The sequence below is a fragment of the Artibeus jamaicensis genome, unplaced genomic scaffold (assembly GCF_021234435.1).
Source record: "Artibeus jamaicensis isolate MK-2021 breed Jamaican fruit bat unplaced genomic scaffold, CSHL_Jam_final contig_793, whole genome shotgun sequence".
Taxonomy (NCBI): domain Eukaryota; kingdom Metazoa; phylum Chordata; class Mammalia; order Chiroptera; family Phyllostomidae; genus Artibeus; species Artibeus jamaicensis.
Window position 1 is genome coordinate 4,316,762 of NW_026521975.1, and position 20,573 is coordinate 4,337,334.

Consider the following 20,573-nt stretch of genomic DNA (forward strand, 5'->3'; position numbering starts at 1 on the left):
AATAATCAGAAAGAACATAGTCTTGAATGAGCCATTTGGACATAACTTTGAAAAGTTAATGATTGTGGTAGAATTACAAAATCTCAAGATGGCAGTGAAGTCTACAGGCAATAAAATTGACAATATCCTCTCATTTTCCCCCTACAAGCAAGAAGTGTGGAAAATAGTGCATCAAAACTTTATGGTGTAAAGGAGTTTTTTAAATCTTCAAGTAGTCTTTTTACAGAATGAGCAAGGGACTTTTTCAGAAAAAACCCCTTCATCTGAAAAGCCTTTCCATTCCGGACATTTTGTAACTTTCTAACAATGATAAGCTGATAAGCAAGTTCCTCACCTGTGGGGAGAGGAGCAGGTGATCTGTTTTGGTCTTTATGGTCCTTACAGTTCAGATACTAATAAGTTCTCCTTCACTGTTTAAAGTTTTTGCTGTTTTGTCCTCTGAGGCATTTTTGCTGGGTTACCCTGACAGTCCCCTTGGCACACACATTGTGCTATTCAAAAACCAGTGACTACTAAGGTAAAAACACTCCTCCCTTCCTTCCTTTATTACATACCAATTAATAAGCTGTAGTCGAAACAGCGTGATCTGGGGTTGAAATCGGGTTCAAACCCCTGTTCCGACACATGCGAGGCATTGGTACAAATTCCTTTCTAAGAACAGTGATTAACACTCAGGTCTTGCTCTGTGCTGGACGCTGTTCTAAGCACTTTGCATATGTGAACAGTCTCATTCTCACAGGTCTTTGAAGTAATAATATCCTTTTGGTCTCCTTGTACATAAAACCCTGAGTTTCAGTGTGTGGCCCGCAGTATGTGCTGTGTCAGTGTTCACTCTGACTGTACCAGGGAGGCCGCGGCTGAGACAGCCTCCCGGGAGCAATCTCAGGCTTTAGTGGGTTACGTACTCACCCAGAAAGTTAATACAGGCGTGGACTGCGTTAACAAATATGTGGTCTTCTACTGAGGTGTGCCAGTCTCACCGCTCAGTTCACACCTCAGGAGGGATGCTGGACCCAGTAACTCCAAGCAAATTAACCCCTCTCAGCTTCATTTTTGTCATCTGCAAAATGGGTACCTGCCTCGTGGGCTTGTGATCATAAAATAACTTGATGATTTATTATTTTCATTGGCAAGGAAATCAAAGAAAATTAAATGTTTAATCTAAAAAGGGTAAGAATGAAGGGGGAAGGGGACAACTGTAATGGCATAATCAATAAAATACATTATTTTTAAAAAGGGTAAGAATTGAGAGGGAAAATCGGAAACATGACTGGGATGGTCCCCTTCAAAGTTTTCTTGGGTGAGAAAGAGGTTAAGCCTCATCTTTATAATCCCGAATAGCAGAACTCCTATTTAAGAATGAAAGAAGTCAAGACAGGCAGATTTCAGCTTGACGTAAGAAATGCTTTCTAACAGGGAAAGCTGTCCAAAAGCGGAATGAACCGTCTTGGGAGACGGTGGGCTCCTTGTGTGCATAGGCACTGCAGCACGGGACAGGTGCTCACTGGGTGGGGTCAGGCCCTTCTACTGCTGGGATTCTATGTGAGCCTGTTGTATGTCACTATTATTCGTTGCTATCTGACTCAGGTTCATTATGTGTATCATCTCATTTTATTCAAACAAACCAATGAGAGAAATTCTATTACCAGTCATCTTTTACAGAAAACTTGGGAAAATTCCATACCATGTCTGAGGTTACGTGCTTGTCAATGACCAAGTCAAGCTTTGGACCCAGGTTGACTCCAAAGCTTTTGTTCTTCCCAACCTGGCCTTGCCTGGGCTTCCATCCCAGCTCCGTCCAAGCTCTGTGTGCAGAGTAAAATGGAACAGGGGGTGGTAGGGCATGATGCAGGGCTGCAAACTGAAACTGTTTGGGCCAGATTCAGCTAATATATGTTTTGATTGGCAGGCATAGTGCCTTTGGCTGCCAGTATTTAACTATTGTCTTAAAGTTTTGAAACTCTAGTTACATTGGCCCAAATTCCCACTTGGCAACAATTGGCTGCAGCAAGGATTGCCCCTTTGTCACGGCCTTCACATTCCCAACGGCCACCACTCCTAACTGCCTCGCATCCTGCTGCTCCACTCGTTTGCCCTCCTTGCCGGGCCCCCAGAGGGATGGCACTGTGCCACACCTATGTGAACATTTTAGCGAATGCACTACCAATCATAAGCTCAGGAGTAGGAAAGTACCTCTCTAATTTTCTAGATGGGAAGGTTGAGCCCCAGCCAGAGTCCCGCGGTGGCACAGGACGTCAGCGCCACAGGTCCTGACCTCTGCACGACCCTGGCTCCTGGCTCCCCACTGCACACACTCTGGTGGAAATGTTCTCCTCATGGGAAGTGTGGAGTCTGTGCTCCGAGGGAACCTGTGTCCTGGCTGGAGAGGGGTCTGACCAAGCCCCTGTACCCTCGGAAGGCATTTTATGTCTAGTCTCCATAAAACAGGACTTTCTCTGGTGTGAGTGCTCTTGGTTCTCAGGTGTTTTCAGAGACTGTCCCCCACCCCACAAGAGTCCCTAGCACCTTATAGCTAAAGATCTAAGCAGAGGACCCAATGACACAAGCTTGATCTTAATAGTGAGAATTACTTTATCAGTCTGTTGTTTCATATTTCTAAGTTCTGTCCGAAGATCCCATGTTAACCCTGTCTCTGTGCCACCCGTTCTCCCATTGATGTGGGTATTTGAAGATGAAGTTGTCACTCCCAAGTCCTTGAGGGGATTAGACCAGGTTTTGGTGTGGTGGAGAGAGAATGGTCTAGGATCAGGGAGCCAGAATTCAGTTATGGCTCAGCCATTGAAATCATTCCTGTGCTTATAGGAAGGCCTCTCCTTCTCTCTAGGCCTCAACTTCCTCTTCTGTAATATAAGAGGCAGTGTTAGGGTATCTTAAAAGTCCCTTAAAATTTCATGATTCAGAGGTAGAACTGAGAATAATAGGACTTGGGACATGGCCAAAAACCTTGGCAGTGGAAGGAAAACATTATAGTAGTTTATCAGAGCTCCTTGCTTTTTCCTTTCCTCTCTCTTTCATTTCCTTCTTCCTTCCCTCCCTCCCTCCCTTCCATCTATCTGTCTCTCCATCTTCTCTTCCCTACTCCCTCCCTCCCTCTCTATCTTCCTACCTACCTCTGTCCTTTCTTTCTCTTCTCCTCTTTTCTTCTGAGATGCTTTACTTAATCAAGACGAAGTTCATCATCTTCAAGATGATGAAGATATGACTGAGGTCATTCACTTGGTGAACACAGAAATCGACTAAGCAGCTTTACGTGAACACCCACGGAACAAAGTTCTATAAAGCCTGGAAAGTCTGAGATCTTCTTTGCTTGATCTTCTAGCTAAGCTTACTGTCTACCCAGTATGTATTCTTATTTAGATCTTCAACTAACGTCTTCAGATCTTAGCTGTAAGTTTGTAAAAGTGCTGTCCCTATTCTCCTTCAAGGCGGAATTCAGTACTTACTTTTTCCTCTAGTCAACATGAAAGCAGATGTGTGTGGGAGGTACGTATACTGACCATGCAGCTACGCTGTAAAGACCTTCAGTTAGTGGACTATGCTTTATGCACAATGCTGGGTACATGATATGTCCTAATTTCACCTTTTTCTTTCACCTTTTTTTTTACTTTATACCTCATTGGGTATCTTCTCTGTGAACATCAGTGGACTGGCCTATCACCCTGGTCACCTGCTGCTAGCCACACACATTTCAAGGAGTGGAAGACGCAAGAGGGAGGAAGGAGAGAGGGTGGCCTGTTGTTTCCGTTCTCCTCTCTCCTTTCTAACTCTTGTCCTTTCCCCTTACCTTTCTGTCCCATCCACTGTTATAAGTGGGCCAGGGCCTTCATGGCAAAACTACATGTTTCTATTTTGAAGATGGGCAGGAAACAGCTTTTTTAGAAAGAGGATTTTCTTATTTTATACCATTTTTTAAATTCTTTTTAGTTTAGGATAGTCTCCTAAGTTTGAAACATAATGAGCTTTCTCTGTTTACTTTGCTCTAATAGAAATATTGTGTAAACTCTGTGTCCAGAGGGCAGAAGCTGGAAGCTGACATTCCTGTGTCAGCTGTAGTGGGATTATTCACATTTGAATCCTGATACTGATTCACCACAAATGGTGACAGTGTCTGTATTTTTAGGGTTAGTGGTGAGTTACAGCTGAGGTGTCATGATATGCATTTGGATAATCATGATAACTCACTAAGAAATAATTGTATACTCAGTGCGGACTATAATACTCAGATACATCAGTCAAGTAACTTCCCATCTAAAGAAAGACAGAGATACTTCATTATGTTCCTTGCTGACTTGGGGCTGCCAAGGAGAATGGAAGGACATACTTGCAATCAGGATGACTTTATCACAGGGGAAGATCCAGTTTTTTTGTGAGTGGCCCACCCAGATGTAGAGGGGAGTGGGAGAGAAAGTTGAAAAGACCCGTAAGGTGAGGAGTCTGCACTGGATGATCTCTAGGAACTACTGCAGCTCAAAAAGCAAGTGGGTCACCTCTTCTAAGAAAGAGCCCAAAGTTTTCTCTTTTGCTCGAATACAAGATTTTTGAGGTATAATTTTCATACCATACAATGTATTCAAAGTATACGGTATAATTGTTTTTAGCATACTGACAGATACTTGCAGCCACCACCACAGTCAGTCTTAGGACATTTCAATATCTCAGAGGGAGCCCCATTGCACTTCAGCTGTTACCCTGTTCCCACCATAGCTCCCAGCCCTAAGCCACCACCAGTCTATTTTCTGTCCCTATAGATTTGCCTGCCCTTCTGGGTTTTTTCATACAAATAAAATAATAAAATATATAAATATGTGCTAGCTTTTTTCCTTCAGCATACTGTTTTGAGGTTCATCCATGTTGTACCATTATCAGTAGTTCGTATTTTTATTGCTGGATAATATTCCACTGTGGATCTACAGTTCAGCTATTTGTTTATCAGTACATGAACATTTGAGTAGTTTGTACCTTTTGGCTATTATGGATAGTCCTGCCATGAATTTTCATCCTCTTGGTTAGATACATAGGCAGGGAATTGCTGGGTCATCTACTTAACCATTTGGAGAACTGCCAGACTCTTTCCAAGTGGCTGCACCATTCTGCACAAGCCAGCAGTGACTGAGGGTTCCAATTCCTGCACATCCTCATCAATATTTGTTATTGTGTCTTTTTCTCTTCTAGCCCTCCTGATGGGTAGGAAGCAGTATCTCACCTATTAAGTATTAGTGTATTATATATAATCATATTATAAATATATTTTATGTGCAATATATATTATAGACATATATACATATATATCTAAGTTTTAGTGTATTCTATGCATAAGTATATTTTATATATTCTAGATACAAGTCCCTTACCAGATACATAATTTTCAAACATTTTCTCTCATTCTGTAGGTTCTTTTCATTTTCTTGTTAGTATTTTTTAAAGCACAAAAGTTTAAAATATGGGTGAAGTCCAACTGATCTATTTTTTCTTTTGTTGTTTGTATCATATATAAGAATCTAATGCCCAAACTGAGAACTGAAGATTTACTTCTTTAGTGTCTTTTAAGAGTTTTACAGTTCTAGTGCTTACACTTAGATCTTCGATCCATTTTAAGTTAATATTTCTGTGTGGTGTGGAAGTCCAAATTCATTGTTTGAAAGTCAACTGATTGTAGACTCACAGGCTTATTTCTGGACTCTTAGTTCCACTCCACTTATCTATATGTCTGTCTTTATGTCAATACCACGCTGTCTTAATTAATCACTATTGTTTATGGTTTTAATAGTAACTTTTGACATTGAGAAATGTAAGTCCTCCAACTCTGTTTTTCTATTTCAAGATTGTTTTAGCTATTCTGGCTTTTTGCAATTCTGAATTTTAGAATCAGCTTGTCAATTTCTACAAAGAAGTCAGTTTGGATTCTAATAGAAATGGCATTAAGTTTATATATCAAATTGCATGGAATTTATAGATCATCTTAATATTAGTAAGTCTTCCAAACTATAAACATTTTTTTCATTTGTTTATATCTTTAGTTTCTTTTCACAATTTTTTTAGTTTTCAAAGTATCAGTTTTACATTTCTTTTGTTAAATATATTCCTAAATACTTTATTCTTTTTGATGCTATTTGTAAATGGAATTATTTTCAGATTATTCATTACAAGTATGTAGAAATAGAATTCAATTTTGTACATTGATCTTGGATCCTACAATTTTGCTGAACTAGTTTAGTAGCTCTAATAGCTTCTTAGTGGATTCCTTAGGATTTTCTATATGCAAGATTGTGTCATCTGAAAATAGAGAAGATTTTCAGATGACACAATCTTTTACTTCTTTTCTTTCTTTCAAATCTGAATGCCTCATTTCTTTTTCTTGCCTAATTGCACTGGCTAGAATATTTATTGCAATGTTATTTATAATAGTGATTGAACCTCTAGTATGATGTTGAAAGAAGTAGCAAGAGTGGACAACCTTATCTTGTTCCTAATCTTAGGGGGAACATATCCAGTATTTCACCATTGAGTGTGATGTTAGCTGTTCATTCTTTTTTGTAGAAGCCCTTTATCAGATTGAAGAAGTTCCTTTTTACTCCTAGTTTGTTGAGTGTTTTTTGTCTTGTGGGTTTGAATGTTGTCAAATGCTTCTTCTGCATCTAATAAAATAATTATATGGTGTTGGTTTTTATTCTGTTGATATAATATATTAGTGACATTGATTAATTTTTAGATGATAAACCAATTCTTGCATTCCTGGGACAAATTCCACTTGGTTATATAATTATTTTTATATATTCAAGTTTCTAGTATTTTGTTGAGTTTTTTGCATCCATATTCATAAAAGATAGTGATCTGTAGTTTCCTCTTGGTCTCAGGGTAATAATCACCTCATAGAAAGAATCAGGAAGTTTTTCCTTCCTTTCTGTTTTTTAGAAAAGTTTGTGAAGGATTGGTATTAGTTCATTTGATAAAATTCATTTGCATCTGGGCATGGACTCTTGGTGGACAGTTTAATTACTAATTCAATCCCTTTACTTATAGGTCTAGTTGGGTTGTCTGTTTCTTGTTGAGTTAGTTTTATGTTTCTCTAGAAACATGCCCATTTCATCTTTTATCTAATTTGAAAGCACACAACTAGAATATTCCTTTATAATGTTTTTTTAATTTTAATAATGTCAGTAGCAATGTCTACTGTTTCATTTCTGATTTTATTCATTTGTCTTCCTTCTTTTTTCCTTGCATTGCCTGGGTAGAGGTTTGTCAATTGTGTTTATCTTTTTAAAGAACTAGCTTTGGGTTTCATAAATATTTCTCTATTGTTTTTCTGTTTTTTATTTTGTTGACTTTCACTCTGATCTTTTATTTCCCCCCTTCTGCATTCTGTAGTTTTAATTTGTTGTTCTTTCTTTATTTATTTTTAGAGAGCGATTAAAGGAGGAAGAGAGGGAGAGTAACATCAATGTGTGAGAGAGACATCTATTGGTTGCCTCTCACATGCCCCCAACCAGGGACATGGCCCACAACCCAGGCATGTACCCTGACCAGGAATCAAACTGGCAACCCTTTGGTTTGTGAGATGACACCCAACCCACTGAGCCACACCAGCCAGGCCTTTGCATAGAATTCTAAGGTGGAAGATTAGGATGTTGATATAAGATCTTTCTCCTTTATCAGTCTTGGTATACAGCTGTAATTTTCCCTCTAAACATTGTTTTAGCTCCATCCTATAAGTTTTGGTGTGTTGTGTCTTCATTTTCATTCATCTCAACATATTTTAATTTCCTTTTAATTATTTTTTATTCATTAGTTATTTAAGAATATGTTGTTGAATTTGCACATATTTGTGAGTTTCCCAGGTCTCTTTCTGTTATTTATTTCTAATTTTATTTCACTGTTGGAGAACATACTTTGTACTATTTCCAGCCCTTTACATTTATTGAGGTTTATATTATGGCCTAGCATATGGTTTATCCTAGAGAGTGTTCCATGTGGACTTGAGAAGGATATATATTCTGCCGTGATGGGTGGAGCATTCTAATGATGTCAGTTAGGTCTAGGTGGTTATTAGTGTTGTTGGAGTTCTCTACTTCCATTTCGATCTGTGTAGATATCTTAGACATTACTGAAAGTGGGACTAAAATCTTCTAATATCATTGAATTGTCTATTTCCGTCAGTTTAGTTTCATGTATTTTGGCATCTGTTGTTAGCTGAACATATGTTTATAATTATATCTTCCTGGTTGATCCACTCTATTGTTATTATAAAATGTCCCTCTTTTTATCTAGCAATATTTCTACTTTTCAAGTCTATCTTCTCTAATATTAGTGTAGCCACTACAGCTTTCTTGTAGTTGCTCCAAAGCTCTGTTTTGAATTCTCAAAGGTTTTGAGGGACAGGGTAAGTCAATGAAGAAATTGCCTCTTTTCCTCTTGTTTGGCTCACATTGCAAATGAAACACTTCACCAGTCAGCAGACTCTCCTGGGGCACTGGACATGGTTCACAACACAAGGGCCTGCGTGATGTGAAGACTCCTGAGTATAGACAGAACCCTGCTCATGGGATTGAATTAGTTCTTTGTCCTCTTCATTTCATCCTCAATAAATTTAAGTCACAAAAGAGGTTTTAAAATAACTAGGAGTCCTCATGACAGTGACTTAAAGGTAAGGAAAATGAGATTTAAAAAGAAAGAAATCATAGGAATAAACAAGTGCTAGGAAACAAGACATTCACTCTTGAACCCCTGAAGTCAGAAAAGCTCCCTGAACTCTCTGGTTTCTCACCTGGTCTGACCCAGTAGAGCCACCAGGTGAGGCCCATGGGAAATGGAGCAGAATGAGGATGGCACACTGGGGCCTCTGTGTGCCCTCCTGTGCCATAGTGATTACAGGTTTCAAAAGGAAGAAAGAAAGCATCAAAAAAATAGATGTAATGCCCTCCTGAGCAAGGGTCCCTGTTGGATGTTTTCCTGGCCTGAGTTCACTTGTTTTGAGGAATGAGAGCCCAGATACTCCCGTTGGATGAGAAAACCTCATATTCTGTGTCAGTTTTCTGTCACTCTTTTGAGCTCCATGGGTTCAGAGAGGGGAGGGCGGCATGGCCTCTCCCTAGCTGTGTGTTGGCATGGGTCCCTGGTGACAATGTGTCTGCACCACTGGAACACTGGCAGTCTTTGGGGCAGCTCTTCTTCTCTCTTTCAACAACCAGTCAACTTGGTGTCAGGAAACCACTCTGCAGTAGTAGCTGGGTTTGGAATTAATTTTTAATTTTGTGGCAAAGACAACTGTGTCCTGTGGGAGTAGAAAGTGGTTTCACTGGTGATACTAAAGGAACAGTGGCCCCTTCTGTGTCTGTGATCCTGCAAACACAAAATGTTTGTACTCAATATGTCAGGCACGTTCATTCCTAGCCCTCCCTTGAAGTAAACTGTAGAGGAAATGTACTATTAAGCCCAGAGAGTATGGTTTGTGAGTATGTATATACATGTGTCTATAAACTCACTTGCAACTCACTTATAATGCCACTATAAATAGGATACAAATTATGTGTTTTGAATTATATTAAGATGGATACAGCTCGTTGAAGTTCTGACATCTTTGAACAGAGTTACAGTGGGCCCAGTGCTGAAATTGGTATTGGCTTTTAAAGGCCAATAACTATAATAAAATTCAAGAGTGTGGGGGATCCAAAGTGTCAAAGGGAAAGAAAAAATCCGAAGGCCCATTGAATGAACTGCTTCTGTTTTCATTTGGGATTGGCATTCATTAGCCTGGAAATGACTACGCTGATGTTTACTATTTCTTGCAGGATCTTTAGTGTCCTTGGTGGGAAAATGGTTGCTCAAGGAGGCAGTAAATTAAATGTGATTCATTTACAGTTTAGTAACATGAATTAAACCATTTACTGGTGTTTGTATTTACCTTGAGACTAACAAAGGAGACAACAAAATAAACTCACAGGAGGAAGAAAAGGAACGATCAAATCCCAACACTCTCTGCCCAAATGACTAGCTAAGCAACTTTGTTAAGGGGAGGAATTTTGTGTTGATAATGAACTTTTGTCCCTGTATAGTTAACTTTTCCTCTCTGCATGTGCTACTTCACACATTAAGCTTTCCTGACAGGCATGTAACTGTTAACTATGATACTCAATGTCTCTCATTCTACTATATTGGACAAGACAAAAGTAAATCAAACGCAGATTTTATAGAGTTCCTCAAGTAAAAAATGGATGGTGTTTTATAATTTCAGACTTAAATTCAATCATTAAAAATGTTTTTATAAAATAATACATAATTTCTAGAAAATCTGATAAATAAAAAAGAAGGTAAATGAGAAAATAACCCATGAAGCCACTACTCAAAAATAATCATTCACATTTCAGTGTGTACATTTTGGGGTTTTTTTGGTGCCATTATATGAATACATATTTATACTTTTAATAGTTAAGAGCATGAGTATAATTTGTGATTTTCATATATTCTAACCCCCTCTGCCCATAAGTTCAAATTTCTCATAATAATAAGAAGAAGAATAACAGCTAACACATATGTGGTACTGACTATCTACCAGGCACCATTCTAAGCACTTTGCCTATATTAATTCACATAAGCCTCGTTATAACACTTTGGAGAAGATTTTATGAGTGAGGCACACAGGGCAAAATGAGTTGCTCGAGGTCTTACAACTAGGAAGGGCAGAGCGAGGGCTCAGGCCAGACTGTAAAGCATGTGCTTGTCATCACGTGGTCTGTGGCCTCCCTCTGACTCTCCACCTCTGAATGGCCCCGTCCCAAAGCTGCGGTCCAGCCCTGCCTCCTGCTGATCATCCTCTTCTCAGAATTCCTCTAACTCTAGATAGTATGGCACGCCGTGTCCTTTCAGGGGAAAGGGTTAGTGGGGAAATCAGCCCCATCTCTGAAAACCAGTTGCCACCTCCAGCCCTTCCCGTGGGGGAGCCCTCCCTCGAGAGAAGGCTGGAGATTGCTGCTGAAGGAGAAACTGGCCTCCAGGCCCTGGCGCTGCTCACAACTCATTTCACCTGTTTACACCTCTGTTTTCTCATCTATAAAACGATGACATTGGACAGTCCTTCATTCACTTATTGGCCCACACTTTCATTCATTTAATACACTTTGGGGCAGTTTGTCCTCTATTTCCTCTCTAGGAATTCATCATCCAATATGTAGCCATAGAAGTGAGCTGCCAATTCAGTGTCAGTGTGTTGTCATGATGGGAGAAGGCTGGGGATGTTGTGAAAGCCCCCAAGCTGGGGCTGAGAAGGTATAAGGAAGGGGTGGCCTGCCCGGTTTCCCAGAGGACAAGTACAAATGATGTAGGCATGTAGGGACAAATGAGCTGGTCTGTGGTGAGAGGGTATCTCAAGGGCCCTCTCTAGTGTGTTTCAAACCATTGTACCTCAGCCGGCTATAACAATGTCACAGTGGCACTTTTTTCCTTTTTTGGTTTAAAACTACCAGAATTTATTGTTTCACATTCTAGCAACTAGAAGTCTGAAATCAAGGTGTCAGCAGGGGCATGTTCCCCTGAAACCTGAATGGGAGCGTCCTTCCTGCCTCTTCAGAACTTCTGATGGGAACTGGCTGTGCTTGGCATTCCTGGACCTAAAGCTTCACATGGCATTCTTCCCTGTATGTCTGTCTTCAAATGGCCAACTTTTTATTAGGACACCAGTCATATTGGACCAGGGGCCCACCTTATGTAACTGAAGTAATTATATAGGAAATAATCCTGTTTGTCCCAAATGAGGTCACATTGTGAAGTACTAGGGGTTAGGACTTAAAACTATCATTTTGGGAGGGAACATAGTTCAACACATAACAATCTCTGGAGCTACCACTGGGTCTAGGCAACCATTGTCTGCTCACTGTTCTCATTTCTCTGATTCATTCTCCACTCAGCATCCAGAATGAGCTTCTTGCACTCCAGCAAGCAGGTGAGGAGGGCCTAATTAGTTCTTTCAGGTCCAGATGGAGAGAGTTAACATAGGACTTTTTTCCATCTGGGCATCTCAGGCTGAAACCAAAAGGAGAAGATGGGAACATAGTAACTGCTGAGAGAGCACTGTCAATGGATTACTGAGGGCAAGGTCATGGTACATGTGAGGAAGTTTATAATAAGACCTGATGCTCATCCTTTTTTCCCAGAGGAACTAAAGAGAAGCTGAACAGGTGTCTTGACTCCTAATTACCTCTGAGACTGGCCAAATGCCATCCTTTAAAGGGTGATGATTTAAAGACTTTCTGACCTCTTTGCATGCACTTTTTTCTAACAGAAAATATCAACAAGTAGAGAACTGGTGCGTACTAAAGAAAAAGACCTACTACACGTGTAGAATCAATGTAGTATTCACAACAGCTTCTCCAGCCTCTCCTCCACCCCCTGAGTAGCTCAGACCTGCGAATTCATTGTGAGTCAGCAGGGAAAGATTTAGAAAACCTTGAAGTCAAGCTTTGGTCATTCAAATGCTAATCCCTTTTTCAACTTGACACCTTCCCATCACCTCTATCTGTGTCATCTGTGCTCCAAAGACATCTGATCATTGCACCTTCCTTTGACTTCTTACAAAGGCTCTGGAGGGGCTTCCTGAGGCACTTAGCATAGCTGTGGTGAGAAGTTTATGCAGAATAGTGTCCTTTTTCTCTTACTTGCATTTTTATGGCTTTTTCTCACAGTGGTCTAAACAACCCCCTCCCTCCTCATATCACAATTGCATACCGGGCCATCAAAGCAATCTAATGGAAGGCCAGCACCTGAAAGAGTAATTTAATTTATTAGAGAAGCATTCTTTTTCTGGGCAGAACTACGGAGAGCCAGCTTCAGGAACAACGATGTGAACTTGCAGGTTACGTTAGAGGGATGATGTATTATGGTTGTGTCCATATTGCCTCGCCAGCTACAAGCTCTGATGTATGCAGTATAATCATTTATATATGTGTATATTTCTCCATTTTCTTCTCATTCAGAACCAGGCAGACCTTTCTTAAACATGCACAGTGAAATTCCTGAAATGATATATATGACTGAAGGACGGGGGCTCGTCATTCCCTGCCGAGTTACGTCACCTAACATCACTGTCACTTTAAAAAAGGTAAAGTTGAGCGACGTTATTCTCAGAAGATTTTTACTGAAAATAAGCACAATGAATTTTTTGATATTTTATATCTGTAGAATACTTCTTTTACAGATATTTGGGCTTCCCAGTGGGCAAGCCCCAAAATAACATCCTTTTAGTATAAAGCATAAGGGCTAGAAGTTATACCCAGGAATGTATCTAAATGAATAAAATGATAATGTCTTAGGCATAAATCTATGTGAATAATGGAAGGACTAAAACCATGAAAGCTTTTGTATTTGCCACATATCCAAGTGTTTGCAGGTGTGAGAAAAAAGCAGTTCTACTGCTTACATAAATTAGTAACTTGGCAGAGTGGTCAATCAGATTTTTGCTAAAGACAGACAGGTTGGGGGGTGATTCTCCAATGGTAACAAAAAGCTTTTCTCCTGCTGCGCATCCAAACTTAGCCTCTTAGAAGGGAAAAAAGGGAAAGAATGTTATAAATGAGATGTTTCTTCCTATTATGTTGTAAATTGTGCATGAAGAGAAGGAAAAGATTTAAGGTAGAATTTAATAAAAACAAAAGCTAAATTGTATAGCCCTGCTAATTCACCAGAAGTAGGAGTTCAGGAGTATACTAAGACTAAGGATTGGATAAAAGCTCCTAAAATGAAAAACTACTGAATCCTGAGAGCTCAGAGTTTTAAGAGGAAAAGTTGAGGCTGCCCCGCCACACAGCAGCAACTCAGGAAGTGTGTGGTGCAGAGGTGGTGGCGGTCAGTGGGGGAAGTTTACAGTGACTTTCAGTTAACACCTGTCTACCCTGAGTACCGAAATGCGATGGGGGTGTCTCCCTGTCTTCTTCCTTTGCATTCACTCTTTTATGTTGTTAATTTAAGTCTTCCGCACAACCCATCAGAGACAGGTTTGGGCTTCTATTACATCTGTGTATCATTCATTGCCAGGAGATAGAAAATCCTTGTATGCCCCAGTGGAAACAGCAGAGGAGTCGGACATCTACTCCACAGAGTGGAAGGAAAACCTGAGGTGCCCAGGGAGTAAGGGCCCATGTCCTGTCCACTCCTTCGGTGCTCCCGCCACCCTTCTGGCATTGTCCAGTTTGCAGGGGAGGAAGCCCACTGTGGTAGCCCAGGCTCCCCCACATGACTTCTTACCACCCAACACTTACCTGCTGGGCAAACTGGCAACCTTCCTTGTTTTGGAGATGGGAGCAACTATAGCAGTGCCCACCTCACGTTAGGAAGTGAGGGGATCTAGGGAAAGTGCTAGAACAATGCCTGATGCAAGGAAGGGCCTAATCAATGGTTAGTGTTTTTATTACTTAATCTAGCAGTTTAATACTCACAGTTGATTAGTTTTCAATAACATGGTGTTACCCCTCTTACGCCCCTTGCTTATTTTCCCTAATGCAGATTCATTGCAAGGAACATCCCCAAATTCCCACGTGTAAACATTTTTTAAAGGTCTATAATGGAATGAGGGAGAGAGAGAATCAAGTTCTATTAGGGATTCTGGTTTGGCACATATATATTGAAAATACTCTAACCTATAACATATAGGGTGAATCGACATTAATAAAAGATCTTTCCCTTAGTGGGGCTTATCTTCCAATTTACCAGCAGCCCCCTCTGCTTCGCCAATACATGCTTCCTCAGAGCAGTCGCCAGTTGCAGACAGGCCTCCCTGTCAGTGCTTCCTCTAAGGTGCCCGTCATCCACCTGTTTATGAGGCAGGTGGCCACTGCCACAGCTTTTGAGCACTGTAGCCTTTCGCTATTTGAGCTCTTGTCAGCCAGAAATAGTTACTTCTCAATGAAATCCTACTCAGAGCAGTTATAAATAGATTAGCATATGATAAACACTTTAGAGGAAATTTTACTGTTTTAAGCTGTGCTGTAGAAGTCCATCAGTAAACCTGTCTGTCATATTCAGCACATGCTTGTTTCACATATTGTTTTTCTTTTTTTATGCTGTTACAGTTCTCCCATTTTTCCCCTTTTATCTCCCTCCACCGTGCACCTCCCCAACCCTCCAGCATCTCCCCCCATTAGTTCATGTCCATGGGTTGTACATATAAGTTCTTTGAATTCTCTGTTTCCTATACCATCTTTACCTCTCCCTGTCTATATTATGCCTACCAATTATGCTTCTTATTCCCTGTACCTTTTCCCCCCTAGTCCTCCTTCCCCTTCCCCACTGAAAACCCCCCATGTGATATACATTCTTCTGATTCTGTTCCTGTTCTAGTTGTTTGCTTAGTTTTTGTTTTTTTTCTTTCTTTTACTTTTTTAGGTTCCTTTGTTGATAGTTGTGAGTTTGCTGTCATTTTACTGTTCATATTTTTGATCTTCCTTTTCTTAGATAAGTCCCTTTAACTTTTCATATAATAATGGCTTGGTGTTGATGAACTCCTTTAACTTGACATTCTCTGGGAAGCACTTTATCTGCCCTTCCATTCTAAATTATAGCTTTGCTGGATAGAGTAATATTGGATGTAGGTCCTTGCCTTTCATGACTTCAAACACTTCTTTCCAACCCCTTCTTGCCTGTAAGATTTCTTTTCATAAATCAGCTGATAGCCTTACAGGCACTCCTGTGTAGGTAACTCTCTCCTTCCCTCTCGCTGCCTTTAAGATCATCTCTTTGTCTTTATTCTTGGGTAACTTAATGATGATGTGCCTTGGTGTGTTCCTCTTTGGGTCCAACTTCTTTGGGACTCTCTGACCTTCCTGGACTTCCTGAAAGTCTGTTTCCTTTGCCAGATTGGAGAACTTTTCCTTCATTATTTGTTCAAATAAGTTTTCAATTTCTTGCTGTCGTTCTCTTTCTGTCACCCCTATGATTTAGATATTGTAACATTTCTGGTTGTCCCAGAGATTCCTCAGCCTCTCTTCATTTTTTTTTTTTATTCTTGTTTCTTCATTCTGTTCTGGTTGGATGTTTATTTTTTCCTTTTGTTCCAAATCATTGCTTTGAGTCCTGGTTTTCTTCCTGTCCCTGTTGGTTCCCTGAATATTTTGCTTTATTTCATTTGGGGTATCTATTATTTGTTCTTTCATTTTTCAACCAGGCTCAATCATATCTGCAAGCATTTTGATTACTAGGGCTTTAAATTCTCCATCAGATAGGTTGGCTATATCCTCATTGCTTAGTTCTCTTTCTGAGGTTTAGCACTCTTCTTTCATTTTGGCCCTATTTCTTTGCTCCGGGCCCCTGATCAGTTGTAAGGGGGCGTGGCCTTTGGTACTGGCAGGCAAACTTCCCTGCTGCTCCGGGGCACTTCCTGTGGAGGAGGGTCCAGAGAGGGAACAGAGCACAGCTGAACTGCTGGTCTCTAACAGACATTTCAACGAACTCTCGTGAGACTGGGAGTTTCCCCTACCACAGCAACCACCGTAGTCTACCTGTTTTCATATATTTTTTAAGCACCATGATTTCAATCCCTGACTTAAATTTTCCTGAAATTTTCCCTTAATAGTTTGCACTAAGTTAGAAGAGAAAGTTGTTTTTCCTCACGGAATGCAAAGCACTCCTAAGTTTACAGGTGGAATCCTGATTTTGTAAAACATGAAGTATGCCCTTCAGTCTCTTTGAGTTTTTTGTGAACAGGGCATAATTCATTACAACCTGAGTAACACTCAGATAACATAGTCACATATCCATTTACACATAGTCACTGGGAGAGAGGCACTGGTGACTGCTGGAATAGAAATTCGGCCCCAGGACCACAAATGCCAGCCAGATTAGCTTCTTCAACAAACAATGTAAACAAATGATAAATGGATAGAGTGATGTCAGGTATACTTTTTAAAAGAATACAGAAAAGATTTTAAACTTTTTCACGCAGGTTGGCCTTTCCTTTATGGTCTCTGATGGTAAAGTAATCTGATTTTTCTCTTTTTCCGAGTTGGGACAAACACTAGTGGCGGTGGGTAGGTAGTGTGTCTGAACCTGGGCTGGCAGCCTGGCATCCGGGGGATTTGTCCCGGCACCTCTGGACAGCAATGACCCTTTATTATGTCCAGTTCCAGGGGACTGTTTACACTGTAGTCTTCAAAAATGAAGTCCTTGGGGTTTAGAGGAAGGCATAATGGGAGAGTTAGATCCTAGATTCTTTTCTTCTGTTTGGACTTGCTGTGCTTGGGAATACTGGGAAGACTTGGAGAGCACTCCACCGCCCCAGTGCCTTTGCTCTCGGCATCTGTTGGCAGCTGTCTCCACTGTCGGCAGCCTCGGCTTCAGGGTCCGGGCTGGGAGGGTGCTCCCTCCAGAGGCAGTCGGTACCCTCAGCCTTCTCAGAATGACACCCCAGAGAATGCTCTGAATCTTGCAGGATCTGGAATGCTTTCTAGTCCTTTTAAGACTGCTACCTCTTTTGTGAATCATGCAAAATAGGAAGACAAGTTATGGTGTGTTAACAACTCCAGATAAAGACATTCGTGAGGATAGCCTAGCAGCCCCTTGGGGAGAAGACTAACTTTCTCCTTCTCTATTGAGTATCAGGCCATCAGACCAGTTTATTACAAAGGTGCCCAGAGGCCAAAGAGACACGGGCTCCCACTAGAAGTCTGACATGACAACTGGGTCCATCCCAGGTGGGGGCAGATTGTTGTTAAGGCCGATACCCAATTATCATGATTAGTCCAATTTATCATGATAAATGTATATGTTGCTACATGCAAAGAAAACTAAAAAGCCACTTATAACAAATTAGATCTTTTTACCTGTGCTATTTTTATTTTAGATGGGAATTATGTTTTCACAAACTATGAATGAAACTAATTGCCACAGTGTTAATATGATTTTGCTAAAGCATGTTTCTTCCATTTCAGTTTCCATTTGATACTCTAATCCCTGATGGAAAAAGAATCACTTGGGACAGCAGGAAGGGCTTTATCATCGCAAATGCAACATACAGAGAAATAGGGCTTCTGACCTGCGAAACGACACTAGGCGGCCATTTGTACAGGACAAACTATCTCACATATCGACAAAGTAAGTGACATCCCAAAGGCACGGACATAAAACGAAATGCTCAAGGCTCTAACCTGCTTAATGAAACCGTGATTTTAAAAAAATATTATTTCTTATGCTTGTAGCCCATGTCATCTTGGATGTCCAGATGAGCACACCAAGCCCCGTCAAGTTACTTAGAGGTCATACTCTCACCCTCAACTGCACTGCCACCACTGCCTTGAATACAAGAGTTCACATGACCTGGAGTTACCCTGGTAAAGTGAGTGACCAGTTTTTCTATTTCTTCTATAAGATAGTATTTCTACTTAGTAATGAAACGCCACTGTGTTTTTGCAGTGGGAAAAATGAGAATGTTCTGACTTCTATGGCAGTTTGAGTCAATGAAGAACCTTTGGGTTTGGTTCGGGTGCTTTCCTTGTTTAGCATTTCATGAGTCTGATATACATAGATACTATCTTTTAATGTCTGGAGGTTTCATTTTGAAGTATATAGACTGGTATTTCTGTTGCATCATTCTGGGTGGAAAAAGGGATTGTTTCACCCTTGGAAACCATTCTCCAGGATTTAGAGATGAGGGAAATTTATCACTAATGCCGGGCAGGGACTATCTTTTGTAACAGCAACAACAAAAAGTTGTTGTCAGCGCATTAATTTGAGATACTGGCAGACAGTCAGGCACCTGTTTGGAGCATGTTTGGAAAAGATACTACAACCCAGTTATCCAGTGTTCCATTTGTTAAGTGACAAAGGAGCATTTCTGTCCTTCAGAAAAATAAAAAGAATGAAGACTGACTTGGGTTCCCTTATACATATTAAACATCCTTGCAAACAATAATTATTTTAAAACTGTGTAGATGGGGAACCTATGATAAACTGTTTGGAAATGTTTGACAGTGCCTGCCCCCCCCCCACTTTTCTTGTGTGTCAGTATGATTTATGTGACACATCCCAAACACAGTCATCTGTCATGTCATTCCAATTGCCCAATCACCAAGTTCACTTATGATTGAATTATGTAGGGAAGTCTCAAGCATGAGCCCCGAGCTATTGTTTTTCACCAACATTTCTTGCCATGAAAATTGAATAACTTGGCAATGAAAAGGTGTAACTAGTGCCCTGTGGGACACATTAAGGACTCATTAGTCAAAGTAGTTTCTAGAAAGTGGTATTGTTTCATTTAAATAGAAATGCTATGACTTGAGGCAATTATTTTCTGGGTTTTGATAGAAATTAAATATTCCAATCAATAACTATTTTCAATAAGTACTATTTTCAATAATGTTGCTACTCTAGGGAAGAGCATGATAATACATCTACTGAAAACCAATAACCTTCTAACACGTCACTGTCCAGTAGAACTTTCTATGACGGAATTATTCTATATCACTGCCATCCAATACAGTAACCTCCAGCCACATGGGGCTAATGAGCACTTGGAACATGGCTAGTGTGACTGAGGAAGTGAACTTTTAACTTTGTTTACTTTTAATTTAAATAGCCACATGTGGCCGGTGGTTATAGTACTGGACAACTCAGTGCTAAAACACAGGATCAGTGGTTTTCCAAGGCAGAAACAATACCAGTGTTACTCAAACTTGGAAAGGAAAGCATTCTTAAAGGGAGAAGGGGAGGTAACATGTCTATAAGTTGCTGAAAGTCCCTCAGTCTGTTATTTTAAGGGACTGAGTGTCTGACTTTTAATGGTGGAGACTGACATTTTCTTCTTGGTTACTACTGAGAGGAAGAAAAAGTCCTAAACGTGTGTCTGTCCCAGCAAGGCAACAAAAGGACAGGTGGGTAGAAGTTATTAAACATGGTGCAGAGGAGAGAAGTTCAAGACTCAAAGTTCTGGACAGTTTCCAAAGTTTTTCCCTGCCTCCATGTGAGGAAGAATGGACAGAAGGAAATAACATACTATGTGCTATAAAATATAATGCTTAAAAATAAAAAAAAGAGGAAGGGACAATGAAAAGAAAAGGCAACGTGACCTCATCTTCTCAAAACCAGGAGTGGTCACTGTGGCCAGCTTACAGGGCAGACTCTCGAGGCCTGCTCCAGGTCTTCCCAGAAGCAAACACATGACAGCACCCCCAAGGTGGCGGCTAACCATGTCGATGGCTTTGCATGTCCCCAGATTCCTTTGGTATGATTCGGCAGAAATTGGCAAGCATGGCTCCAATGGTGAAATAATGAAACTGGGAGTGTTATACCTTGGTAGGTGTGGCCAGGACTCACTACCATTTCCTTCAATTCAAGTAAGGAAGCAGAAGAAAACTCACATGGTGATTTAGTAAGAGAAATATTATCATTAAGTTGGATGTTAAAGAGGATTTTTGCCTGCATTTGTGTGTGAGATGTGTGCCTAGAAAACATGTTACTATTTAGAGAAGTGTGTGTGCTGGAGAGAAGACTCTAGATGTCTACTCCAAAGACCACTTCTTGCCTGCTTTGGGTGGTGTCTCTGACAACTTCAGTGTCCATCTGTAAAAGGACAAAAATCC

At 40.5% G+C, this 20,573-nt stretch overlaps 1 protein-coding gene across 1 annotated transcript in view; it reads left to right on the forward strand.

Moving 5' to 3' along the window:
- The window catches only part of FLT1 (fms related receptor tyrosine kinase 1), a 188,198-nt gene that overhangs the window by 37,048 nt on the left and 130,577 nt on the right, over positions 1–20,573 (forward strand). Inside the window, exons 4-6 of the mRNA XM_037166857.2 lie at positions 12,984–13,108; positions 17,928–18,090; positions 18,195–18,331. Coding sequence (XP_037022752.2) covers positions 12,984–13,108; positions 17,928–18,090; positions 18,195–18,331 — 425 coding nt within the window. The remainder of the gene's footprint in view (positions 1–12,983; positions 13,109–17,927; positions 18,091–18,194; positions 18,332–20,573) is intronic.